Genomic DNA, 27,564 nt, shown 5'->3' with positions numbered 1-27,564 from the left:
CTTTCTGAGGGACTGGCAGATGTTTCCATAGAGGCTGCACACCTTTATGTTTTCATTGCAATGTATGAGGGTTCCAGTTTTTCCCTGGTCTCGCCAACTCGATTAGTTTTTATCGAACTTTGAGGATAGCCCTTCTAGTGGCTGTGAAGTGGTATCTTGGGGTTTTGATTTATATTTCTCTAATGACTGTGGATGTTGTATGTCTTTTCATATGCTTGTTGGTCATTTGTATATATTCTTTAGAAAGATGTCTATTCAATCCCTTGCCTATTTTTTAGTTGTCTTTTTATTGTTGTGATATAAGTGTTCTTCTCTACATAATACATAAAAATTTTTACACTTACATATTCTCAGTTGTGTCAGGAATCATTTAAATGCTTCAAATTTCAACTTTTCATAATTACCAAAACACACTGAAGGATAAAATACAGCCACCATTACATCTCCTCCCACTTTGCACTTGCTCATCATTTTGGCCAAGCATGTTCCCCTCCAATTTATACCTGCTCTGCAGGAGTAACCAGACTTAAGTGTCAGGTAACCCAGGGAACCCTTTACATTTATAATGCTTTATAGTTTGCAGAGCATTTTCACAAACACTACTTCTTTCTTTATGTTTTCTTTTATCTGTTCTGTGGATTAAAAAGCAGACTTAAGGATTAAATACCTTGCCCAAGGTCAGAAAGCTAACAGACTGTCACTGAAATGTGAAATCTCAGATTCTGATTCCTCACTCAGTGTTTTTTCCCTGGTCTGCCGCTCTGTAGGCTGAACTCTCCATGCTGATCCTTCTGGTCTCAGGGCTCTTTTCCATTCACCTATTCTAAAACTTAACCTTTGATATTTCTTGTTCATTTACCCACCTTCAGTGAATCATCAGAGCTCCACTCTGAAATTAAAATACCTAACTTGGATACAGTGGTAGAGTCCTTAGAAGAGAAAAAAGAGATGAGCGAGCTTCTTGTTGATGATTTCCTAAATATGTTTCTACTTTTTTGTATAGGTCAATGAGCTCAAGACCTCCATGCAGTCTGTTTTACAGGAGTGGAAAATTTATGATAAACTCTATGATGAAGTGAATATGATGACAATCCGATTCTGGTACTGCATGGAACACAGCAAGCCTGTGGTTTTATCATTAGAGGCCTTAAGGTGCCAGGTGCAGAACCTTCAGGTAAATTAACCAGATCTTGGCACAGTGCATTATTGGCAGAAAATCTCCAGTGGAAGAAAGCATAGATGTGGACACAGCTGCTGTTGTGTTTTCCACAGAGAAACATGAAACAATGTTTTAAACAGCAGCATTAAACATATAACTTGTAATTTCAAAATGAATTACATGAACCCAATGAGTGAAACTTTGTAAATACATATTGTGAGTTTTTCTTCATCTTTCATGTTCATATTATTTCACAATTTAAAGGTTTTAATTTGGGGGTGTTTTTGTTTTTTTTTAAGTGTACAATTTTAAGTTCTAGCCTCAAATGAAAGAATACCTTCTTGGTGTTCTTCTTCATATTTCTGATAATTTACGGCTGCCCTATTAAGGTTTGAGTGCTAATATTATTGTGATATAGTGGCAAGTGTCTCTGGATGAGGCCAGTTCATTCTGAAGCTGACATACCTGCTCTGTCCTCCTAGACTCTTCAAGACGAAGCTGAGAGCAGTGAAGGGAGTTGGAAGAAACTCCAGGAGGTGATTGGAAAACTCAAAGAGTACTGCCCCTCAGTTGCTGAAATAATTCAAGAGAAATGCCAAAATACTCACACAAGGTACGCTTCAAGATGCGACTTGAATGATAGAGCAGATTTTTTTATCTTAAAAAAGAAAAGATTTTTTCATCTTACTAAGCCTTCTTAATCATCTGAAGTAACTGGTTTCATACTATTCTGGTCTCTTCTGCTTGCTTGGAAGGATCTAGTTCATGTAAGATTTGGTGTTGTGAGGGCTATTGTACTTGCCTTGTACAAGTGTTTGGTATAATCAATCTAGAACTAAGTACAGCCCTAGGATAGCCACTTTCAGTGGATAGAGGCTGAATGCCCGATGTGATCCTCACAGGCACTAAAAAAGCAGGCAGAAACGGACTAAGGGGTGGCCAGAAAGGCAACCTGTCTTACTGGGAACATTATAAGGTGGAAGAAAGTGGATGTTAGAGTACCTCTCAGGAGATATTTGTGAGATTCAGAGGAATTCTTTGATGACCTGCTTATGATTGACAGTTCCCTCTAAGGAGGGTGGCCCTGCTTAATTCTAGGCTTTTGCTGGATGGGGTATGAAGTTGGTTCAAAGCTGATTTGCACCAGACAGTGTTGATGAGATTAAGCCACCCTCGGTGATCTTCTCCATCCTTCCTCCATGCACATTCAGCCTCACCTGTGAACCAACTTGGAACAAGTGTTGAATAAGCGACACCACATTTCCACACCCTGCAGTGGTGTCCTGAGCTCTTGATCCAGTCTTTAGTGGAAGGAGGGGGAGAAGGGAAGGTAAAGAGGGACACAGACACATATCTGATTTCACATACAGTATTGGGACCACCCTCAAAACATTTGGTGGTGGTGCAGGTTGCTGTTAAAGGGGTTGGCTTGTCACCACTACCCAGACTCATTCAGTTGTTAATACAAGAATATATAAGCAGTCATACTGAAAAAGACTGAAGAAAATGGCACTAAATTGCCAACAGTAGTTATCTCTAGATTACTGAGATATCAAGTGATTTTTTTTTTTTTTTACTTCCTCTGTATAGATAGGTGGGTAGATAGGTAGATAATCTCAATATAGGTGTGGATAGATTTAAATATACATGTTTTGTGGAGGGTTATGAGCATACGTTGTACTTATAATTGGATAAAATCTTATTTTTAAAACAGATGGTTTTGAGGAAATTTGTGACATACATAAAAGTAAAGCAATTATGCCATTTTTTACCTTTTTCACCCATTTAGTGGGGTCACTGATATTGTGAAACAATCATTCTCACTTGCTTCAGGTGAGAATGTAAATATTTTAATGTTTTCAGAAAGCAGTTTGAACATATACCTATAACCTTAAAAATATTTACATATTTATATTCTTTGACCCAAGAATTCTCTTTTAAAAATCTAGTGTAAAGCCAATATCTATAAATACAGAAAAAAAACCTTTGAATAAAGTTGTATCTGAGTGTTATATTTGGAAGCAAAAATTGAAAATTACTTCAATATCATACTAAATTAGAATTTGGAAATTTTAAAATAGACCATTTATAAACCATTATGTACATCCATCTAAAATTAGGCTTATTTTTTATTAATAACATGGCAAAATTTTTTTAAGTGGGAAAGGAAGGCAAAATGTTACAGTCCATATTATGGATTAAAAACAAATTTTTAATTTCTACCTTTTTTTTAACTTTCAATTTTAATAAAATGAAAAATGTATTACAGAAAATGTTTTTCTTATTATGATTTTTAGTTTTTGTAGCAGTTTGATAGTACATTTGAGAGCCAAAAAATTTCATACAACCAATGAATGTGCCAGCCCCACAAAATTAGCTAATTTTCATGGATGCGAAAATACTTTTATTATTTGCCATTGTTCATAATTTGGAGAAAGAAATAGCAACCCACTCCAGTATTCTTGCCTAGAGAATCCCGTGGACAGAGGAGCCTGTTAGGCTGCTGTCCATAGGGTCCCACAGAATCTGACACGACTGAAGCAACTTAGCATGCATGCATGCATGCATTGGAGAAGGAAATGGCAACCCACTCCAGTGTTCTTGCCTGGAGAATCCCAGGGACAGAGGAGCCTGGTGGGCTGCCATCTATGGGGTCACAGAGTCGGACATGACTGCAGTGACTTAGCAGCAGCAGCATCATAATTTGATGATATTTACTCTAAGTGAGATATCTAACTAGGTTTCATCAACAGCTCTAGTTATGTTCACCTGGAATCCAAAGGTGATTTATTTTTTAGCCTGGTCCTCATGGAGACCAGCTATGTAAATCTGGGGCCTGAGTACTCCACTGCTGCCTGCCTTCATAGACAGCGCGCTAGCATCCTTTGAAGGGCACACCTGGGGACAATTTTCTCATATGATTAAGATCAGTAACTTTCTGCTGCAAATCAGCCTAAGTAGTAAGAGAATATACAGGAATTAACATTCCTCTAAAGAACAAAATATTATCAAGTACCAGGTAATATCTGCCATTTTTTCCTCAATTCACAAAGAAATTAGTCCTATAACAAAGCATGTGTCTACAAAACAGTAAAACGTTAGAAAATGTAGAAAATAAGCGCCCTTTGCTGAGAAGTAGAAAAGTATATATTTATTTCTACTTTTATATAAGGAACCTATTGCTTTTGTAATTAGAAAATAAATTTGACATAAATACATTTTAAATAAGGCCTATCTAAAGACCTGCTTTATGAAACAGGAGCCCTTCCCATGTGGAGACATTTTCATCAGGTAAACAGTTTGGTACTTTTCCTCACCTTTGCCTAAAAGATGTTCATAATGCAATAGGTATTTCCTGCCAGTCACAAATTTTGCAGATTTTGTTGAGAATTATAAAGTCAATGAAGTATCCTAACTTGGAATTCTGTTGGAATTCTGTTTATATACTGATGATATCATTCATTTTGAAAAGGTATTGAACAGTGTCTTGTTAATTCATCTGCTGTTAGCTTAACGGATAGAGTATGCATTTGCTTTTTCTGTAAAGGAAGAGATGGATGGGGGTCCTGTTTCTTATTTTGCCCTGACAGGTGGACTCAGGTAAACCAAGACGTCGCAGACCAGTTGCAGAGGGCCCAGAGCCTGCTACAGCTCTGGCAGGCATGCAGCAGTGCTCACGCTGAAGCCGCAGCAAGGCTGGAGCCGCAGGAGACAAAGTGGCAGCAGCTCGCAAACATCAACACATCTGGGAACAACCTGGCAGAGGTCCTGCCCCCGGCCCTGCAGGGTGCAAAGGTAGGCGTTACGCCTGCTGGGAAAACCAAGCGCAAGACAGCCTTATGGACAGGGCCGTGACCCAGGGAGTAGCCAGACCACAGGGAGGGAGAAGTGGGTCAGGGAAGCAGCAGACCACGGAGGACACAGGCAAGGCAGGGACGTGTGGGGTTGGGAGAGCCAGGCAGTGGCTCACAGGTGAGGGTCGGGCAGCTGCTAGCTGAGTCAAGGGCACCTGACCACCTCCTTCCAAGTCTCCTCTTTCACTCTAGCAGGTAACTCTCTAAGGCAGAAGCCTTGTACAAAGTCTCCAATTAAAGCAGAAGTGTATCAGCTGAATGTGGGCATCTAAGAAGTAGATGTGGAATCTCTTGATTTAGAAAGAATTATAGATTTGCCCCTGTGTTAATAAGGCTTTTCTGTGGAAATAATGATTTTTAGACTAATATTTAAGAGTTATATACTTTTCTCTGTGGTTTTATTCTATTATGTTAATGATTGGCTATAAAGCAAATACTTTCTAATGTTAGATTAGGTGACCAGATACATTTTGTATCTTTTGATACTATAGGTCAAGTAAAGAAATATCAATTAGAGACAAGAATTCAACAGATATGAATCATATTTCTGATCAACTTCTACATAATCTGTTGTTTAAAAAAAAAAAAAAAACCAGAAATTCACATAGATGCAATATTTCCAAAATCAGTTCTAAAATTGGCTTGGTCAGTGAGATTCCACTCTCCCTACATATGAATCCATTTATGTTACATTTATGTTACAAAGTCTCAGACAGAGAGAAGGGTTGGATTGATCCTTTAAATGCCTTAAAGCAGATCCCTAAAGTGTTCGAGGATTAGAAATAGAACTCATAAGACTCTACCAAAGTCATCTCCAGTTTCTGTGATCTAGAAGCCCCAGCTTTATTTATCCGTGGTCACTTTTAGCTCTGAACTGACAAATTTGAAACTAGCACCAGTGATGTGCATCACATAAAGAAGCATTAGCTTTGTTGGCTCTTTAAAATAAACAGTAGGGCCTTCCCTGGTGGTCCACTGTGTAAGACTGCACTCCCAAAGCAGGGTTCCCAGGTTCGATCCCTGTTCAGGGAACTAGATCCCACATGCCATGACTAAAGATCCTACATGCCACAGCTGAGACCTGGTGCAGCCAAATAATAAACAAAATAAACAGTAAAAAAAAAAAAGCCACACCCACAATTTCAGGGGAGAAATTCTTCTAGATGTTGGTGGAGTGGCATGAGGTGGGCCTTTCCCATTTGTTCTGGGAAAGGAAGAGGAATGTTTTACAATCACTTTTTCTCTTCCAGGAGCTGCAGTGTGAGGTGCAGAAGACAAAAGAGGCGTTTCTCCAAAATTCCACTCTCCTGGATCGACTCCCACAACCTGCAGAGCCCAACACCCATGTGCTCCTGTCTAGTCAAATGCACTCCCTTCAGAGAGCTTCCTACCTGGAAAAGATGCTGCTTGTGAAAACAAATGAATTTGAGGTTCTTCTTACTTTTTCCATTCAAGTTATAGTCTTGGACACTTGCACACTCTGCACAGTTCCTAGTATCTTGTGAAGTGATAGTTATCAGTGCTTTGTGGGCTGCATGTTAGGGAAACAACAAAATAAAGATGCCCTAAACATATCTACCATTTGACACGATTCTGCAGTCATGTGATTCTTCAGTCACATTTCTTCTTTATTGAACTTGTTAAAGTGATATATTTTATATACTGTTCAGATCACACAGTATTTGAATCTTCAGGTGGGGTAATTGAGTCCCCCCAAAAAGAATGGCTGCTTAAAGCATGGCCATTTGTGGTATATTTTATTCTCTTTTTGAAAGCCTTTAGTTCATGAACTCTCAAAAAGATGAACAGAAGGCCATGGAGCTCCAGTATCACACAGCGGGGAAAACACTTAACTAGCAGGACTCTTCTATATGCCCCTGTCAAGCAGGTGGTCTGTTCACCCCTGTGAAGGCTTAGTACTTTACCAAAGGCACAAAGTAAATATCAGAGATGTTCTGGATATTCAAGATAATGAGCTGATAATGAACTCCTGAGGGCTGGAAACAACTTGAACTTTTATCACAAGGCTCTGCTTGCTTCTGTTGTAGATGCACATGAAAATTGTTTCTGATGAAAACTTCTCTTGTTCTAGTTTGTTCTATCACAATTCAAGGATTTTGGGGACCAGTTGGAATCTTTAAAAGGTCTCATTACACATGAAGAAGAGAATCTGGATAAACTCTACCGGCAAGAAAAAGAAGGAAATCCTGACTTATTCCTGGTATTGCTAATGTTTGTTATTTCTAGGGGCTCAGGCTCACCATAGGATAAAAAATAAGTGACTTACTGTCATATGATAAAATCCGTGTGCATCCTAACCCTTGAACCACATTCACTGATCTGTCTTCATTCTCATCCTATTTTCCCTAGTGTCTACAAAAGTATGACAACACAGAGATCTGTTTTATTTTTTTACACTTTAAATATACAATTCATTTGTCAATTATTTCCCTTTTTAATTTGTAAATTTATAATATCATTTTTAAAGATTACTTTCCATGTACAGTTTTTACAAATATTGGCTATATTGTACATATATGTACAATGTACAATTGTACACATATGTACAATATATGTACATATGTACATATGTACATATATGTACAATATATCCTAGAGTATATATATCCATGTTGTACAATATATCCTAGAGTCTATCTTAAACCCAATAGTTGTACCTCCCCCACCTCTGCTCCTGTATTGCCCTTGGCCCTGCCACTGGTAACGTCTGGTTTGTTCTCTTTATCTGTGAGTCTACTTCTTTTTTGTTATATTCACTAGTCTGTGGTGCTTTTTAGATTCCATCCATAAGTGATTTCATACAGTATTTATCTTTCTCTGACTTACTTCACTTAGCATAATGCCCTTCAGATTCATCCATGTTGTTGCACATGGCAAATGTTTGTTCTTTTTTTATGGCTAAGTAGTATTCCATTATATATGTACCATATCTTCTTTGTCCATTCATCTGTTGGTGGACACTTAGGTTGCTTCTGTATCTTGGCAATTGTAAATAATGCTGCTATGAACATTGGGTTGCACATATCTTTTTGAATTAGGTTTTGGAGGTGTTGGGTTTTTTTTTGGGGGGGGGCTATATACCCAGGAATGGAAATGCTGGGTCATGAGATTTATTTTAGTAATATGCCTCAATAATTTCAGTAGACTTTTAAATCTTAAAGTCTTTACTAGTTAGTTTCAGTGAACTAGAATAATCTAGCAATTGGATGTTGTGATTCATTGAATTTTTCTGGTTAGTGGAAGATCAAAAAGTAAAATACCCTATTAAATTAATGGTATTTTTTTCCTTCTTTATTACCTTAATAAGTTGAGTATAGTTAACATAGATGAATGAAGAATTAATGAATTCTGGATCTTTATCCTAAGGACCAATATTCATAAATTAAGAGTCAGCAAACTATGGCATAAGGTCTTAATGCAGCCCCCACCTGGTTTTGTAAATAATGTAGCCATGGCCTTCCACTGTTTATGTACTGTCTGTGGGAGTTTTCATGCTGAATGTTTGCCACAGAGATCATATGGCTAAGAAAAGGCTAAAATATTCATGATCTAGCCCTTAACAGAAAAAGTTTGCTGACCCTGACCTAGACTTTTAGAGCAGAGTTCTGTAGTGAGAACATGGATATTGTGAAGGATGTTTGCTGAATACATTGTTGACCGATATGCTGTCCCTAAATATTGTTTTAAAAATAAAATTTTGGTGAGTTTGCTTTCCTGTGATATCACCATAATGTGGATATTTAAGTAGCATGCTTTGCTAGAGTTATTTCAGGGATTGAATTTTCATTTACTTAATAAATAAACTGCATGATCTGTTGAAAGTCAAGTTGTTGGCAGACTAAATGGGACTTGAAGGTCCAGTGTGGATCCTTTAAAAAAAAAAGGAAGCTTATTTCCATCCTCTTCAAAGACAGGAATCCGAGATCACTCTCTGTTTCCTGGGCTGTTTTGATTCTGGCCATGTGTGCGGCTTATTCTAGAAAAGTCACAGAATTGACAGGCCTAGGTTCAGGTCCAATTCTGACACTAACTAGCTGTGTGACTTTGGGCAAGTCATTTACCTCTTTAAGCTCTGGCTTTCCCTCATCTTTGAGATAAGAAAGGCCTATAGGATTTCTGAGGCTTTTTCACCATATGCGTATCTTAGTGGCATCCAAAAGTCTGGAATTTAATTTCTTTTTCATAGAATCATGTGCTGGCACTGACGGCCCAGTCACCTGATATCGAGCATTTGAACGAAGTGAGCCTCAAGCTCCCACTTAGTGACGTAGCTATGAAGACATTACAAAACGTGAACCGGCAGTGGATCCGGGCCACGGCGACGGCGCTGGAACGCTGCAGGTCAGAACAGCCCAGCTCTCGCTTCTGCTTCAGTTGTGGTAAAATTGACGGTTGAGCGCAGTAATGTCATTGTTATGTGGGTCTCTTCTGTTTTTAAACCTTTGTAGTGAGCTTCAAGGAATTGGATTGAATGAAAAGTTTCTTCATTGCTATGAAAAGTGGGTCCAGCTTTTGGAGAAGATAGAAGAGACACTCAAGGCAAACATGGCTGACAGCCTTCCTGCTCTTCTAGAACAGCAGAAGACGTATGAGGTAAATAAACCCATGCTCTGCCCTCTGCCCCCCTCTCCCTGGGGCAGTACTCATGGGATGAGAGATTTAAGTAAAAGTATGCATAATACCTGTCAATCTTCAATCCCTAAACATAGAATGTATGTCTTTAAGCAAATTCAGTTGTCGGTTGATCATTTGCAAAACTCTCACATATTTCATAAATTTCCAAATATTGTTTTGCTACTCTGTTTTATTAATGACTAAACTTCTAGCCAGGCTTCAGCAATTCATGAACCATGAACTTTCAGATGTTCAAGCTGGTTTTAGAAAAGGCAGAGGAACCAGAGATTAAATTTCCAACATCCATTGGATCATAGAAAAAGCAAGAGAGTTCCAGAAAAACATCTATTTCTGCTTTATTGACTATGCCAAAGCCTTTGACTGTGTGGATCACAATAAACTGTGGAAAATTCTGAAAGAGATGGGAATACCAGACCACCTGATCAGCCTCTTGAGAAATCTGTATGCAGGTCAGGAAGCAACAGTTAGAACTGGACATGGAACAACAGACTGGTTCCAAATAGGAAAAGGAGTACGTCAAGGCTGTATATTGCCACCCTGCTTATTTAACTTATATGCAGAGCACATCATGAGAAATGCTGGGCTGGATGAAGCACAAGCTGGAATCAAGATTGCCGGCAGAAATATCAATAACCTCAGATATGCAGATGACACCACCCTTATGGCAGAAAGTGAAGAGGAACTAAAAAGCCTCTTGATGAAAGTGAAAGAGGAGAGTGAAAAAGTTGGCTTAAAGCTCAACATTCAGAAAACGAAGATCATGGCATCTGGTCCTATCACTTCATGGCAAATAGATGGGGAAACAGTGGAAACAGTGTCAGACTTTATTTTTCTGGGCTCCAAAATCACTGCAGATGGTGACTGCAGCCATGAAATTAAAAGACGCTTACTCCTTGGAAGAAAAGTTATGACCAACCTAGGCAGCATATTCAAAAACAGAGACATTACTTTGCCAACAAAGGTCCATCTAGTCAAGGCTATGGTTTTTCCAGTGGTCATGTGTGGATGTGAGAGTTGGACTATAAAGAAAGCTGAGTGCAGAAGAATTGATGGTTTTAAACTGTGCTGTTGGAGAAGACTCTTGAGCATCCCTTGGACTGCAAGGAGATCCAACCAGTCCATCCTAAAGGAGATCAGTCCTGGGTGTTCATTGGAAGGACTGATGTTGAGGCTGAAACTCCAGTACTTTGGCCACCTGATGCAAAGAGCCGACTCATTGGAAAAGACCCTGATGCTGGGAAAGATTGAGGGCAGGAGGAGAAGGGGATGACAGAGGATAAGATGGTTGGATGGCATCACCGACTCAATGGACATGGGTTTGGGTGAACTCCGGGAGTTGGTGATGGACAGGGAGGCCTGGCGTGCTGCGATTCATGGGGTCTCAAAGAGTCGGACATGACTGAGTGACTGAGCTGAACTGAACTGAAGCTCCTAGATTTTTCTGCAGTAGATGGAACTTCTGGCACAGCATTGGTTTCTTAGAATGTGAACATGGTGCCACTTAACCAAAAGCGTGTAAAAGTACTTCAGCTTCTCTTCCTATTTTCACTGAGCAGTTCTATAAAGTATTGAGGCACCTGGTATAATTGTAACATAAATAATTTTACAGAGGAGTTTCTTCATACTTTCACTGATGTATGTTTGAAAATCCTTCCACAGGCAGATCCTGCATTTCCAAACTACACATGATTAGTTCACTGTAACTTTTTAAAGTAGCTGATTTCAGTCTGCATTGTTACATTAAGGTCATCCACTGAAAATGAAATCTGAAAATGAAAACTTTGAGTTAGTTCCTGAACAGTTTAGTTTCTTCCTCTTCAAATGGATCTAATAGTATTTACTTGAGTCCTAAGCTGAAGAAGAAGTGAGACAATGCTTGTTTTACTGAGTGCCTCTCAAATTGAAGGAAATGGCAACCCACTCCAATATTCATGCCTGGAGAATCCCATGGACAGAGGGGCCTGGCAGGCTACAGTCCATGGGGTTTCAGAGAGTCGGGCACGACTGAACAACTGAACAACAACAACAACTCAAATCGAAAATGCCCAATAAATGGGTCTTAGATGTAGTTATTATTAGACCTGTTTGCTTCTAAGATTGTATTCATAGGTGTGATGATTAAGCATTTTTTGCAGTTAGGCTCAAATCATTTGAAAATAAATTATCTCACATATCCTCCATAGACTTTATTAGGAAATTCACGAAAACAGTTTTCACTAATATTTTACATTTTGATTCACGTACAGATGTTAGAAGCCGAAGTTTCTATAAACCAGACAATTGCCGATTCTTATGTCACCCAGTGCTTACAACTCCTGGACACAGCAGAAATAGAGAAGAGGTAAGCTCTCCAGGACTCATGATGGCTGTGAGAATGTGGAAGGCAATGCGAGTGAACGAGCCTTCTACCACATGAATCTTAACATTAGTGCCTGTGGCTATGCAATTGATAGAGCGCTATGGGGCCAGTCTTCTGGCTGTATATTAGGATAAAGCCTTGCTTCGTGGCCATAAAAACATCAGGACCCCTTTGCCCTGTGGTAGAAGGGTGGGCTTAGCAGATCAGATGAGTTGCAAACACGTGTCTGCCAAGTCCAGTTAACTAATTTTTTTATTCCAAAGGGTTCTTTTATAGTGTGTTTTCCTCTCTACCTTCAGCCTCATGATATTTTGCTATTTAAAAAATAAATTTCAAAGGACTGCTGTTCCCAGCAGGTGGCTATGTCACAATTGTGAAAGAAGAGACTTCTCTCTCTGCCGTGAACATGGGGTTGGGGTCTCTGGGCAGTTCCAGTCGGGCTGAGCGGAGCCCCTCAGCCAGCCTGGTGGCACCAGCTGCACCTGCTCACACAGCTGGTACATCTGCCAGCAGCCGCCCGAGTGGGCCTGGCCTCCTAAACGACTTCTCCATACGTCTCCATAGGCATTCGTTTCCTCCCCGTCATTACCCATGTGCTTCTGAATCTTCTTTCGGCATAAGTAAGAAATACAAACCCCATTTCTTCCTACCTCTGAAGTAATAAATTCAAGCCAGTTTCAAGATGATTAACTACTTTTGATTTGATTAGCATGATTTTTCCCATAATAAATAAAAGGTCCTATTTCTCACATGAAGGGTGTTGTTTATCTGGGAAAGAAATAGTTGAGTAGTTGCAGAAAGCATGTTCTTTATTGCTGCAATTGTGTAGTGTACAATCCTCAAGTAATCAATAACATTACAAGGGACCTACCTATTCATCCGTTTGCCATTGACGCCATGCTTAGTGTTCTGTAAAGCACTTGGCATAATCTGTGTCAAAACAGCTTGTTCGAGGTCATGCGTGTCAGCAAACTACCAGGCCATGTGCAGTTCTCTTCTGCTCAACACCTTTCACCATCCCACACACTGCCCCCTCCAGCCCCACATTCCCCATCATGTTTAAGTTGGATGGGGCTGAGATCTATAATAGTCTTTCTAATTAAAAATGGAAAATCTGAGTTCCCATTACACATTGCTAGTTATTTTTTCTACACATCAATGTCAGAATTCTCTAACCATCTATTTTCCCCAAGACCGGAATTTGTTTGGAAGTTCACGAGGCTCAAGGGGCAGTGGCAGAGTGCGGCCCAGGGCGTTCGCCAGAGGAAGAGCGACATCGATGAGCTGGTGAGGCAGTGGCGGTCCTTCACCACCTCCGAGGGGGACCTGCTCCGCTTCCTCGCCGACACCAGCCACCTGCTGTCCGCAGTGAAGAGCCAGGACTGCCACAGCCTCCACCAAACGAGAAGCCTGATCCATGAGCTGAAGGTAGTGTGAACCCAGCAGCAGTGTGGGAACCACAGGGTGCCTTTATTTGGAAGATATTTGTTCGCTTCAGGTTTTGTGTTTTCTCTGATGCTCAAGTGTGCTCTCTGCAGGGGGGAGGCCAGTTGGTCATGGGGACCTTACTCAGCCGTGTCCTCAGCCTTGTGGGGTCAGAGACCCAATCTTATCCGTTCGTCCAGAAATAGTGAGGCTCTCCTGGGCTGTGGGCACAGAGGTGGACTCGGATGAGGAGGGGAGTGCAGAAGTTTGGGGTGACAGACCTTTACAGCCTTGTGCTTCAGTCATGTCCAACTCTTTGCAACCCTCTGGACTGTAGCCCACCAGGCTCCTCTGTCCGTGGAATTCTCCAGGCAAGAATACTGGAGTGTGTTGCCATTCCCTTCTCCAGGGGATCTTCCTGACCCAGGGATTGAACCTGCGTCTCCTGTATCTCCTGCATTGCAAGCAGACTCTTTACCATTGAGCCAGTGGGGAAGCATGACAGACCTTTAAGACACTGACAAATATATAAATGATTACCACAGTAGTAGTTTACAACAGGACTCCTGCTTACTCTTTTTTATAAAAAAATATTTATTTATTTGGCTACACCAGGTCTTAGTTGTGGTACTCGGGATCTTTAGTTGCAGCCTGTGAATTCTTAGTTGCAATAGGTAAGGTCTAGTTCCCTGACCAGGGATCAAACCCAGGCCCCCTGTATTGGGAGTGCAGAGTCTTAGCCACAGGCCACCTGGGAAGTCCCAGATTCTTGCTTACTCTTGAAGGGCAAATTCATGTAGACAACAGTGTTTCCAATACAAAAGTTGCTTGATGAACATAGAACTTAGAACACTTAGTTGGCAATTCCCAGGGCATGTTCCATTGAGTTATCGAACCATGCGTCACATTAGAGGGACAGTTAAACAAACCAGCACTCCTCAGAAGTCCTGTGCTTGCCTCATTTGTTTATCTAGGTGTCAAATATTAATTGAGTACCTGCTCTGTGCTGGTCACTGTTCTAAATGCTAGTTATATTGTGTGGACTAATAGAAGACCTCTGCTCTCCTGTGGCGATCAGACAAATCAATAAACTAGAAAATACTAGTTTGTCTGATTGGTGGGGGAAATCGGACAAATTAAAAAATAAACTATCGGACTACAACATGGCATATGTGGGTCATTAAAATAGGGCCGATGATGGAGAGACTAAGTGGCTGCTTTAGATTGGGTAATCTCTGGGGAGGTGACATTTAAACTGGAACCTGAGTGATAAGAAGGAGCCAGCTGTGCAAAGAGTAGAGGGTTGGAGGCGGGGAGCAATTCAGACAGAGGGAACAACTTTCCTGAGTCCCTAAGATGGCAACAATCTTAGCAAAAAAGAGGAAGAAAGAAGGCTCATACGATGGGTGTAGCCAGTAGACAGCAGTGATAGAAAATGGACTTGAGAGGTAGTCATGGAGGAGCATTTTGGAGACAGGCGTGACAGCTGCATAACAGTCTGGGTGTAATAGGAAGCTGTTGAAACTGGAAAAGGAGGCCACATGATATGATTCGTGTTTTTAAAGGTCCTCTGGCTGCTCTGAGGGAGATGGGGTGGGGGTGGGGGTGGGGTCACAGAAGCAGGAATCCCCGCGTATTACCTCTATTTATTGCTGCATCACAACGAAGAGTTCTTACTCTCTTACACCGTTCTGGAGGTTGTCAGGGCTGTTAGACGGCTCTCAGCAGGAGTATCTCAGGCAGTTTGAGTCAGATGGCAGCTGAAGCTGGACTCATCTGAAGGCTCCCTCACTTTCATGTCTAGTACTTCAGCTCTGGTGTTGAGAAAAATCCCCTGGACTGCAAGGAGATCCAATCAGTCCATCCTAAAGGAGATCAGTCCTGAGTGTTCACTGGAAGGACTGATGTTGAAGCTGAAACTCCAATTCTTTGGCCACCTGATGTGAAGACCTGACTTATTGGAAAAGACCCTGATGCTGGGAAAGATTGAGGGCAGGAGGAGAAGGGGACGACAGAGGATTAGATGGTTGGATGGCATCACCAACTCAATGCACATGAGTTTGGGTAGGCTCTGGCAGTTGGTGATGGACAGGGAGGCCTGACATGCTACAGTTCATGGGGTTGCAAAGAGTCGAACATGACTGAGCAACTGAACTGAACTTCAGCTCAGACAGCCAGGATGTGGAGCAGCTGGGGCTCCTTGGGCTTCATTCCCTGTAGACTCTACACGTGACAGCTTCCAGTAGCCGGACTCCCTACATCCGGCTCATGGCTTCAAAGGTGCATGTCCCATGGAAAGGAGAGCCAGGGAGAAGCTACACCACCTTTTTAGACCCTGCCTTGGACATCAGCCACTTCTGCCATCCTCTGTTAATCAAGGCTATCACATGTGCCCACAGGGGTTCAAGAGGAAGGGGTAGAGGTACCACCAGTTGATGGGGAGGGGCAAGGTTCTAGGAGAGCATATGGGGCTGGTAATATTGTTGTGGTCATTCTGTGAAAAATACAGTCTGCTGTAACTCACTAGGCTGTTTCAGTGGTCTTGGTTAGTTGTTAGGATGGAGAAGACAAGGGTGATCACAGTGAAGATAACAAGGCTGTTTGTAGGTGAAGCTTACAGGATGTGCTTATGGTTTGGATATGGCAGGTAAATAAAAATCTAAATCTAGGTGACTCTAGGTTTGGAGGTTGAGGATCTTGGTGAATAGTGTGCTGCTGACCAATCAGGGGAGACTGGATGAGAAGCATGTCTTTTGATGAGTTCAATCTGAAATGGCTAAAAGACGTCTGTAACAGTGGCTATGTCAGCAATATTAGAAGGACAAGTGTGGAGGGGGAGTGTTCCTTGAATTGCAGTTTTTTTTCATTTGGTTTTCATGGAGTTTTTTCTTTGTTTATTTGTTCTGATGTTTTGATTTTTCGGTCATATGGCTTCTGGGATCTTAGTTTCCCAACCAGGAGTTGAACCCAGGCCCTGGGCAGTGAGAGCTTGGAGTCCCAACCACTGGACCACCAGGAAATTACCTCTTTTTTGCATTTTGGCTATCCTAGGTATTGTTGAGACTATCTTTGTAAATAAATGCTCAGTTGATTTTTTTAAAATATCAGCTTCCAGTTTGAAAAATGCCTATATTATGTCTCCCTTGAGAAATTTGAAAATAAAGGAAGTCATATTTACAACAGAAATAAAAGCCATTTTTTTCTTCTGAAACCAAATATTTTGAGAAATATGAATCAGTTGTAAAGTTTTTACTTCGTTTTTGTAATATAAATACTTGGTTTCAATCCCTTTTAAAAGAAAATCTATATGATATCCAAAGAGAATTTTTAAAAGCTATCCCTTTAGGGCAAACACTGATGTATATAAGTGTTTAAGTGCTAAAGTGTCTAGTTTTGGGGTACGTCTTGCATTCCCGGAGACAGTCGTCCGTGATACAGCAGTGCGGCCATGGCAGAACCACAGCCCGCGTCCGGCGGCCTCACCGACGAGGCTGCCCTCAGCTGTTGCTCCGACCCGGACCCCAGCACCAAGGATTTTCTCTTGCAGCAGACCATGTTGCAAATTAAGGATCCTAAGAAGTCACTGGATTTTTATACGAGAATTCTTGGAATGACACTACCCCAGAAACTTGATTTCCCCACTATGAAATTTTCACTCTATTTCTTGGCTTATGAGGATAAAAATGACATCCCAAAAGATAAAGATGAAAAAGTAGCATGGGTATTCTCCAGAAAAGCTACACTTGAACTGACACACAATTGGGGCACGGAAGATGATGAGACCCAGAGTTACCACAGTGGCAATTCAGACCCTCGAGGATTTGGTCACATTGGAATTGCTGTTCCCGATGTTCATGGTGCTTGTAAAAGATTTGAAGAACTGGGAGTCAAATTTGTGAAGAAACCTGATGATGGTAAAATGAAAGGCCTGGCATTTATTCAAGATCCTGATGGTTACTGGATTGAAATTTTGAATCCCAACACAATGATAACTATTATTTAGTTCTGTGAGAATGCTGATTTGAAATTTCAGTGGAGACATTGTAGAAGGTAGAACAGGAAATCATGTGATTCAAGATATTCAGATAACAGAAGCATCCAGGACTGATGGATCCTTGTCCCAACTCAGATTATTCTTAAATCTCTCTCCCTTTACTCTTTCAGCTGTTTCCCCCTAACTGTTGTTCAGTCATCCTAGTTTTAATGTAGTGCCTTGTTTTATGTCCTTGAATATAGTTGTATAATTTTACTTTTTTAGGCAATAATTAGAACAGTTCCCTTCAGAGGCTGCATTTGCCTTCCATCTCCTGAAGAGATACAAGTCTACAAGTCTGCCTTTGAACCATCATTTAAAATATAAAAAAACACTGAACATGTTTTTGTTATGGTTACCTTCTGGGGTTTCAGTTCCTCAGAAGTAACTTTTCACAATGAGAAGTTAAAAACCCTGAACAAAAATAAAGCTTCACGTATATTTCAAATAGTATAAAGTTTATTTTACAAAAGAGAAGTGACTCTCGGGAGAAATTTAGAATCATGCTGACACGGATGCAGATAGAAATCCTAATTTTTTCTTTACAGAGTACTCTGAAAGTTCAAGGACTAGCCTCTTTGGGGATGGGGAGGAGGATGGGAATATTATATACTGGTTATGCAGACACAAACTAGACTGTCACATACTTTATCTCACTTAATCCTCCACAGTGTCCTGTGAGATAGAAAGCAGACTAACATGCAAAATCAGTGAATCCAAGGCAATATAAATAGGCTCAAGTACTCAAGATCTCATCATCGTCATCACTTTTAGTATTTAGCTGTACCTCACAACATCTCCTTCATTAGTCTTCTTTGTAAAAGCCTTCAGTGAGTTTAAGCATTGCCCTCTCAGCTTTGGAGGCTTGAGTACCATGGTGAGGAAGAAGCAGTGGAGGAAGTCAGGAGCACACGGCTGCTCTGGGAATGCCCGGCCATTCCTGTGCAAGTGGTGCTTGTGTTACTTATGAAAAGCCCCTACCCCAAGGTCTTCCGCATGGCAGCAATCATGTAGGATACGTTACGTTCAGTGATAACATAACTTAGTTATCAGAAGTCAGCTCAGTGGTCTTCCTTGCCATGACTGATATTTGATGGGTTTTTAAAACCAAACTGATGTTGAATATTTCTTACGGCACAGATAATAAGAACATCCAGTTTATGGCTTAACTCCATTTAGATTTTTTTTTTTGCGTGCAGACACTATTGGAAAACCTTTGGATAGGCCATGCCAACTGTGCTTACGCTGTTAGAAGCATTTTATATTTCCTTTTTGGATGGAATGGGTTTATGTGAGCTATTTGAACAAGTGGCAATACTCAGACTGAAATAAAATAAAATTTTAGATAAAAAAAAAAAAAATGTCTAGTTTTGTATTTTACCTTTTTTATTTGTTCTCTCCTTAAAAAAAAAAAAAGAAATTATTTATTTATTTTGAGTAACTAGTAATTATCAAAGATTATAATTGTACAATATTGAGAAGTATAGAACAAAATACAATTTTGGAAGACAATTTCTCTATAATATTGTGTTGGCCTCTGCCACACGTCACCATGAATCAGTCACAGGTATACGTATGTCCTCTCCCTCTTGAACCCCCCTCCCATCTTCCACCCTATTGCATCTTTCTAGGTTGTCATAGAATGCTGGGTTGAGTTCCCTGTGTTACATAGCAAATTCTCACTTGCTTTCTTTTTTTACATATGGTAATGTATTTTTTAGCATAATGTACACATTCTACTCATGTGGGTTAGGAGTAAGCTGACTATATCATAATAATAATGGTATTTGCTCTTAGTATCAGATCTAATACTCCAGTCATTTTCTTAATACTCTTGAATTCCTTTATCTTATAGACTTTTATTCTGTGAAGTGTATTTTTATACACCTTTTATCAACGCTTGGAAATTGTTTTAAGAACACATCATTTGGTGGTATGCTGTCTACTCAATTGAATATCAGCCTTTGATGTGAATGAGTGTGTGTGTGTGTGTGTGTGTGTGTGTGTATTCTAACCAGATTTGTTTAATTTATATCTAGTTTAATATTTAAGAGAGGCTCTGAAGGAAATACAAACATGTGCAGAGAGTCATATTTTGATCACATCAAAGGCTTAAGCAAATTACTTTTTTTTTTTTTTTTTTTTAAGAATAAAGAAATTCATTTCCAGAGGTGGCAGACTACCTATGCATTAACATTGGAAGCTGGGGAAAAGTTACTGAACACAGCTAACCTGGAAACTAAAGAGTCAGTTAACAAGAGAATCAGTCAACTTCAGGACAACTGGAAGGACACAAAACTCCAACTTGGAGAAATGATTAAACGGTTCCAGAGCACTACAGAGGTAACTCAACACTTTCTTTTCCTTTCATGGTATTTAAATGTAGTACATAGAATTTTTGTTTGCTCTGCAAAGATGGCAATGATTTTAGGAATTCACAATGTTGTGGGTTTTCCAAGGGACCATAGGTCAGGTCCTGCTGATCTGCAAATCATGATAGTTACTTAAAATAATAATATAACACTGGAAAAGCTTAATGTTAATATCTAAATACTTGAGGTGCTATTTTATATTTACCTTTTGAAACAGGAAACTAACTCACGTTCAACGGAAGTTCAGTAACCAAAGCTAACGTTCCACGTGTAGTCTGTCTTTGAATCTAGTATATGGAAGCAAACATAGTGATGCTTCATCTTTCTGCTACCTTCAAAGAATCCACTTTTCCATATAACTGAATTTCCCAGATAATTTATGATTGTACCTCTAAAAACCATAATGTCTTTTGAGTGATTATTAGAAAAATCCTTAATTTTTTTAATGTTAAAAAATCCCAAGTTGTTCTTTAAGAACTCTGAGCTGCTTTGAACTTAACTCCTGTGCTGTTGTGCTTTTTGAGTTCATATGTGGTTTTTATGGTTTTTCTCTCTTTCTATTTAATGTTAAGCTGTCTATTTTTACTTTTTATTTCTCTGAGAATACTTAACTCCTTATAGCCCACTCTTTAATCTGTTGGGTGTGTATCAAAACCAGATAACCAAGCTTGTCAGAGATATTTTTCTGAATAAAGAATAAATATGTGCTGAGTTAGGGCCTGAACAGCTCTCCTATAAAGTATCTAAATTTTATTTGGTGTACACACTACGTGAAATTCGTTAACTCCCAGACCGTTGTTGAGCACGTGCCATGTTTGTAAATGCAAGTGAAGGTTTGGTGGAAGTGGAAAGGACTCACAGTTTTGTTTCTCCCTTCACTTTCTTCTTGGTTATGTTCCAGTATTGATGTTACTAGATCAAGTGGCTTCTCCTTCAGTGAGGGTTAGCATATAGTTGGGCCAACCCAAGGATATTTAAGTGTCAGTTGCACTGAGGAGTAAAATAGTGTTTGACTCCGTATTTGTCTGTTTTTAGTAACTTCAGGAGAGTAATTTTAGTAATATCAGGAATAGAAACTTATCCTAATGAATTATAATCTCCCTTGAAAATACAGGCAGAATTGAAAAAAAAAAATACAGGCAACTATTTGTTCAGTAATGTAAGGTTTAAGGAAAAGATCTAGTATGAAAGAAAGGCATCTACAAGGGAAACTGTAGCCTTAGATCGACTCACTTTTTTTTTTTTTATTGGAGTATAATTTGTTCACAATGTTGTGTTAGTTTCTGCTGTCAACCATGTGAATCTGCTGTGTGTATGCCTATATCCCCTTCCCCTTGAGCTTCTCTCCCACCCTGCTCATTCATCACAGAGCACTGTGCCGGGCTCCCTGTGCTATATGTACAGAAGCTCCCTGCTAGTTATCTACTTTACACGGGGTAGTGTGTGCATGTCAACACTGCTCTGTCAGTTCATCCTACTTCTAACTGTATGTGCTTGGACTAGTCAGTTTTCTCTGCGTTTCAGTTTTCCCATTTTAAATGTGATACTAACACTTGCCCTGTCTGTCTCCTCAGCTTATTATAATTACAGCGAGATAGTGAAGTTGAAAAAGCTTTATAAACTATAAAGCACTCCAAGCAGGAGCTGACAGTTAGAACAGTGGTGAGAAATAGAATGAAACTGGACTGTGAAAGGGTCACTAAAGCCAAGCTATGTCTAGAAGGTGGGGAGAGAGCAGAGGGACGGCATTAGAAAAGAAGACAAGAAAAGTGGTTGAGTGCTTTTGCTTTTCAGTGTTAGTAGAGTGTATGGCCAAGACTGGATATGTTAAAAATTAATCTTTCCAGTAGCCTTTGAAATGTGAACTTTTCCAAATTAAAATAGAAACAAGTTAGCTAGATCAGAGATATGGGGAGGGAGGAAGAAGTATTTCTAAGCAAAAAGCAACCCAGTGGTTAAGATGAGCCCCACATAACACTGCAGAGAGGCGTTGAACATCCTGTCATCCCAGCTGCTTTGTTGGCTGAGACAAGGACCTGGGTGTCTGTGTGATTTACAAAGACACATTTAATAGAGCAATTACATGGATTAAGTTAATTATCCTTTTCCTGTAATTCATTCTTAAACAGAAAAGTACTTACCAATTTTAACACTGTTTTCAAATAGACCTGGGACCAGTGTGAAAAGAAAATCAAGGAGTTGAAAAACAGGCTGCACGTTTTAAAAGCACAAAGTAAAGACCCTCTTCCAGAACTTCACGAGGAGCTCCACAGAGAAAAAGAACTGATTAAGGTATTGAGTTCTGAAGTAGTGTTCAAGATAATCACTCAGCTGTTTTCTGAGAAGTTGAAGTGTTTGTCTTTCGTTGTCTGTGTGAAACAAGTTTTCAGGTCCACTTGGAAAATATTTTTTCTACCTTCTCTGTAATACACCATGCTGGTCGCTGAAACAACTAGCATCCATGCTTTTTGAGATTCATGTGTGAAGGCTAGAAAGATTTATCAGAAATTCTTCTTTTGGGGGATTTTGCCCTCAAATCGTCCTCTGTTTCTCCTCTGTAATGTAAGATGTGGTCTCTGAGATTACATTGAAAGCTCTTCCTTTATCAAATGGCCTTGTGTTTGAAATTAAAGCTTGATTGAAGAATTAATTTTTTAGAGGACAGTAGTTAGGGGTTTTGCTCAAATACAATGTTTCTGTAATATTTTCCAAGCTATATTCTGCTTAATGGACACTACACTCTCAAAAATTCCTGGGTATGTCAGGACTTTGCAGAAGACAAGGCAAACTCACCAATAGGAATTTGGACCAGTTAAATTTCCAGGTTAGGAACTCCCTCCATCTCTTTCCTTTCTGGAGATTTTATGTTGGAAAGACATCCACAGCCTAATGGAATATAGTTTAATTTTTTTTCCTTCCTTTAGTGACTTCAGGGATCTAATTGAAAATAATTAGGAATAATTGAGTAGTCTCCTACTTCAAGCTGTGCTGGAAATTAGTGTCTTCCTGCCTGAACCGTTTTTCTTCATTGTAAACATTTCTAACATGCAAGAAAATTCAAACATAACAAATAATATGACAAACTTCCATGAAACCATCAGCCAGCAGAGAAATAAAATATTACAAGTACAGTTCAAATGTCCTGTATGATCTCCAAGGTATTCCCTGTCCCCAGAGGTATCCACAGTCCTAAATTTGGTGTTTTACGATTCTTATGTATTTCTTTATCATTTTACTACATGGGCATGTAGATCTCGGTGGAATATAGCAGTATTACTTTTGTTTTTAAACTTTATATAAGCAGTACTATTACTCTGTAGATAAGTCACAAGGATATACTTGTACGTTTCCTTCTTAAAGTTTTCAAATTTTACTTTTTACACTTGCAGAGTATCTTTATTCACTGAAGCACTGATTTTTGTTTTGTTCATATAGATGCCTATTATTCTGTTGTCCATTTACTGATTAGTCCAGTGTCCAATATCAGGTTTCCATATATGCATGGTTTAATTCTTGGTTCTCTGCTCTATTCCATTGGTCTGCCTATCTTAGCATTTATACCAAATTATCTTGAGTACTGTGTTTTATTTGAATAGATCTTCATTTCAGGTGTGGTGTATCCATCCCTCATTCTCACACGTGAGTGTGGCTGTCCTTGGTTCTTTGGTCTCTCACAGCTTTTAGAAGCAGTTTGTCAAACTAATGGAAATCCTGATAAGAGTTACAGCGGAGCTGTATTGAATTTATAGAGTAATTTGGAGGAAATTAACATCTTTTTGACATTGAGTCCTCCTGTTTTCAAATATGGCATATTTCTCCTTTTAGCCATGCTGAATGTTTCATAACTTTCTTTATGTAGTATTGTACATCTTTTGTTAGATTTATTGATGTGTTACTTTTAAAGCTATTGAAAATACTGTTTTTTCCTAATTATATTTTTTGTTTATACCGATGCCTAGAAATGTGACTGACTTTTCTGCATTGATACTATATTTAACTGTCTTGTTAAACTCTTTTATTAAGCCTGATAATCGTGTCAGTTCTTTTGGAGGTCTATGAACACAGTTACCATTGGTGAATAATGACTCTCTTGGTTATTTTAATTCTTATACTTCCGTTGCGTCTACGTTGGTCAGTACCTCCACAGCCGTATTGTAGAAGCATTGATAGCTGGCCCCTATGTGTCAGTCCTGATTTTAAAGAGAATGTTTTCATTTCACCATGAAGTATGATTTTTGCTGGTCATGTGTTAGTAGATGCCTTTTTTAGGTTAAGAAGGTTCCTGTCTATCCCTGATTTTCAAAGTTTTTTATCATCTCTATATCTTTAAGTTTGGATCTAGGCTTCAAGTAACAGATAAGAGGACTTGGAGTCCCTCTGAGTTGACACGTAGACTTTCCTCCCATCAAGTCCAGAAACCTGTGCAAAACGTGAACCATAAGCCCATGTTCAGTTCAGTTCAGCCACTCAGTCATGTCTGAATCTTTGCAACCCCATGGACTGCAGCATGCCAGGCCTCCCTGTCCATCACCAACTCCCGGAGTCCACCCAAACCCATGTCCATCGAGTCGGTGATGCCATCCAACCATCTCATCCTCTGTTGTCCCCTTCTCCTCTTGCCTTCATCTTTCCCAGCATCAGGGTCTTTTCGAATGAGTCAGTTCTCTGCATCAAGTGGCCAAAGTATTGGAGTTTCAGCTTCAGCATCAGTCCTTCCAATGAATATTCAGGATGGACTGGTTGGATATCCTTGCAGTCCAAGGAACTCTCAAGAGTCTTCTCCAAAACCATAGTTCAAAAGCATCAATTCTTCGGTGCTCAGCTTTCTTTATAGTCCAACTCTCACATCCATACATGACTACTGGAAAAACCATAGCTTTGACTAGATGGAAAGCCCATAAGGAGGCATAATTTCTCCCAAGTAGGACAATTCTCAGTTTCCACTAGGATCCTTTCAATTTCCATAGCCTCAGCATTCTATTTTTCTTTGCAAAGAATTGGGGAGAGTGGGCAAGAGCATTGAGTTCATTCAACCTATGACCATATTCCAAAGAGATCCCAAGTAACCTGAAGCCTGTCCAGAGCAGTGTTTATTATTCTCAAGTCACTTGGGGGAAATACCTAACCACTCAAACTTTACTTTCCTCCTTGGAAAATTACATTACCATGACAGCCAAGTTGACATATGGGGAAGTTGATTTACATGGTTATATGTGTCTGTATATGTGTATGATTTCTTTGTTGTTGTTATTCAATCACAGTCATGTCTGACTCGTTGCAACCTCATGGACTCCAGCATGCCAGGCTTCCCTGTCCTTCACTGTCTCCCAGAGTTTTCTCAAATTCATGTCCATTGTGTCAATGTTGCCTGCCGTCCAGCCATCTCATCCTCTGTCGGACCCCTCTCCTGCCTTCAATCATATTTTATATGCTAACTATAAACTGTTATGAAAATTATTATCATTATAGTGGGCATCAATGTTCACAAAACTTGTCAAATGATTGAATCCATGGGATAGTTTTATTTTTAAAATAATTGTTATTGAAATATAGTTAATATACAATATTATACTAGTTTCAGGTGTACTACATAGTGATTTGACATTTGCATACATTATGAAATGATTCCACGATGTCTAGTAATCATCAGTCCTCATACAAAGTTATTACAATATTATTGACCATGTTTCTTATGCTATATATTACCTCTCTGTGCCTTATTTATTTTATAACTGGAGGCTTGTACCTCTTCATTAAATATTTTTTGAATAAGTAATGTGGTCACATGGTTCAGAATTGGAAAAAGTATACATGAAACTTTTTTTCCATCAGTTTCTCTCCACAGAAGCAGCGTTACCAATATGTTACATTTTCTTCCAAAGATACTCTATGCATATACAGACCGATACACACACACACACACACACACACACACACACACACACACACACACACACACACACACACACACACACACTCATTTTTTTGATCCTCTTTTTACCCAGCTAGTAGTGTAGAGAAATAGGACTTGACAATCCCAACAATAATTGAATCCACAGGAAGGCTTAAATGCTATTGTGCTGTGTTAGAGTTCAGTCAAAGCCTGTGCAGTGCACCACTTTATGTAGTCAAGTTTTCCATCACATTCCATATGGACAGTTGGAATTTCACAGGTACTTTTGCAGTATAGAAAATTTATCTTGTTAAATTAAGAAAGGCAAACTTACCTGACATGTTCTCTTTTGCAATTAGTTTTGGTAGCAAATCTGGAGTATTTTCTTTTTAAAATGGAAGTGTGAGTTTTGAAATACTTATAGAAATAAGTGAACTTTTTCAGCCTTAATAGATTACTTCAGTAGACCTCACCCAATATATTGTTTGATTCCTTGCTTTTTCACTTAATATTTAGGAACATTTTAAAGCTCCTGAGACATACTGCCAAATTCTTTTCTTTCAATCATACATTTTGATATTTGAGGATTTACTTTATCCTAGGTCTCTTGGTAAGTGCTAAGTGGGCAGTGCACTGGTGAGAAATGTTGTCATGGCTTCAGCCAGTGTGGTGCTGATAGTCTAGGCTACTGGAGAGATACATGTTGACCAGAGTCCTACCATATGGGTACATATGACACCATATGTGCATAATTGTAAGCATGGTGAGTATAAGAAGGGAAAAGGACAGAGGGGCCTTGAGAGCGTAAAACAAGGGTCCCAACCTCATCCCATGACTTAGAGAAGGCTCCTCTAAAGAATTACCTGTGTCTGAGACCTGCAAGTGTTGGTAGGAATTAACTAAAATACATCTGGGGAAGGATAAAGGTGAACTGGGTAGCATCTCAGGCAAGTAATTAAAGAACAACAAATTTAAACATAACTAGGTTGGAGATACCAAAAGAACATTTCATGCAAAGATGGGCTCAATAAAGGACAGAAATGGTATGGACCTAACAGAAGCAGAATATATTAAGAAGAGGTGGCAAGAATACACAGAAAAACTGTACAAAAAAGATCTTCACGACCCAGATAATCGCAATGGTGTGATCACTGACCTAGAGCCAGACATCCTGGAATGTGAAGTCAAGTGGGCCTTAGAAAGCATCACTATGAACAAAGCTAGTGGAGGTGATGGAATTCCAGCTGAGCTATTCCAAATCCTGAAAGATAATGCTGTGAAAGTGCTGCACTCAATATGCCAGCAAATTTGGAAAACTCAGCAGTGGCCACAGGACTGGAAAAGGTCAGTTTTCATTCCAATCCCAAAGAAAGGCAATGCCAAAGAATGCTCAAACTACCGCACAATTGCACTCGTCTCACAGGCTAGTAAAGTAATGCTCAAAATTCTCCAAGCCAGGCTTCAGCAATATGTGAACCGTGAACTTCCTGATGTTCAAGCTGGTTTTAGAAAAGGCAGAGGAACCAGAGATCAAATTGCCAACATCCACTGGATCATGGGAAAAGCAAGAGAGTTCCAGAAAGGCATCTATTTCTGCTTTATTGACTATGCCAAAGCCTTTGACTGTGTGGATCACCATAAACTGTGGAAAATTCTGAAAGAGATGGGAATACCAGACCACCTGACCTGCCTCTTGAGAAATTTGTATGCAGGTCAGGAAGCAACAGTTAGAACTGGACATGGAACAACAGACTGGTTCCAAATAGGAAAAGGAGTTCGTCTAGGCTGTATATTGTCACCCTGTTTATTTAAC

The 27,564-nt window shown here is 39.6% G+C and overlaps 1 protein-coding gene and 1 pseudogene across 25 annotated transcripts in view; both read left to right on the top strand.

The window, feature by feature from the left end:
- SYNE2 (spectrin repeat containing nuclear envelope protein 2) overlaps positions 1 to 27,564 on the top strand; it is a 326,831-nt gene that overhangs the window by 256,335 nt on the left and 42,932 nt on the right. For all 24 annotated transcript variants that reach the window (XR_015134181.1, XM_086320335.1, XM_086320332.1 and 21 more), the window contains 11 exons: positions 1,004 to 1,174; positions 1,642 to 1,772; positions 4,750 to 4,954; positions 6,264 to 6,443; positions 7,106 to 7,234; positions 9,221 to 9,375; positions 9,483 to 9,627; positions 11,916 to 12,010; positions 13,222 to 13,456; positions 19,635 to 19,829; positions 22,025 to 22,150. Coding sequence is in view for 23 of the 24 variants with exons in the window: in XM_086320335.1 (XP_086176461.1) it covers positions 1,004 to 1,174; positions 1,642 to 1,772; positions 4,750 to 4,954; positions 6,264 to 6,443; positions 7,106 to 7,234; positions 9,221 to 9,375; positions 9,483 to 9,627; positions 11,916 to 12,010; positions 13,222 to 13,456; positions 19,635 to 19,829; positions 22,025 to 22,150 (1,767 nt within the window). In the remaining variant the exon portion in view is untranslated. The remainder of the gene's footprint in view (positions 1 to 1,003; positions 1,175 to 1,641; positions 1,773 to 4,749; positions 4,955 to 6,263; positions 6,444 to 7,105; positions 7,235 to 9,220; positions 9,376 to 9,482; positions 9,628 to 11,915; positions 12,011 to 13,221; positions 13,457 to 19,634; positions 19,830 to 22,024; positions 22,151 to 27,564) is intronic.
- On the top strand, positions 13,535 to 18,847 carry LOC147364198 (lactoylglutathione lyase pseudogene; annotated as a pseudogene). Its single transcript, XR_015134185.1, has one exon. The product of XR_015134185.1 is annotated as a lactoylglutathione lyase pseudogene (transcript).

Source organism: Bos grunniens, chromosome 10 (genome assembly GCF_055505025.1).
Source record: "Bos grunniens cultivar Pamir isolate PY7600 chromosome 10, Bosgru_T2T1.0, whole genome shotgun sequence".
NCBI lineage: Eukaryota > Metazoa > Chordata > Mammalia > Artiodactyla > Bovidae > Bos > Bos grunniens.
The sequence above is the reverse complement of the archived record's forward strand: the minus strand, read 5'-3'. Positions and strand labels throughout refer to the sequence as shown.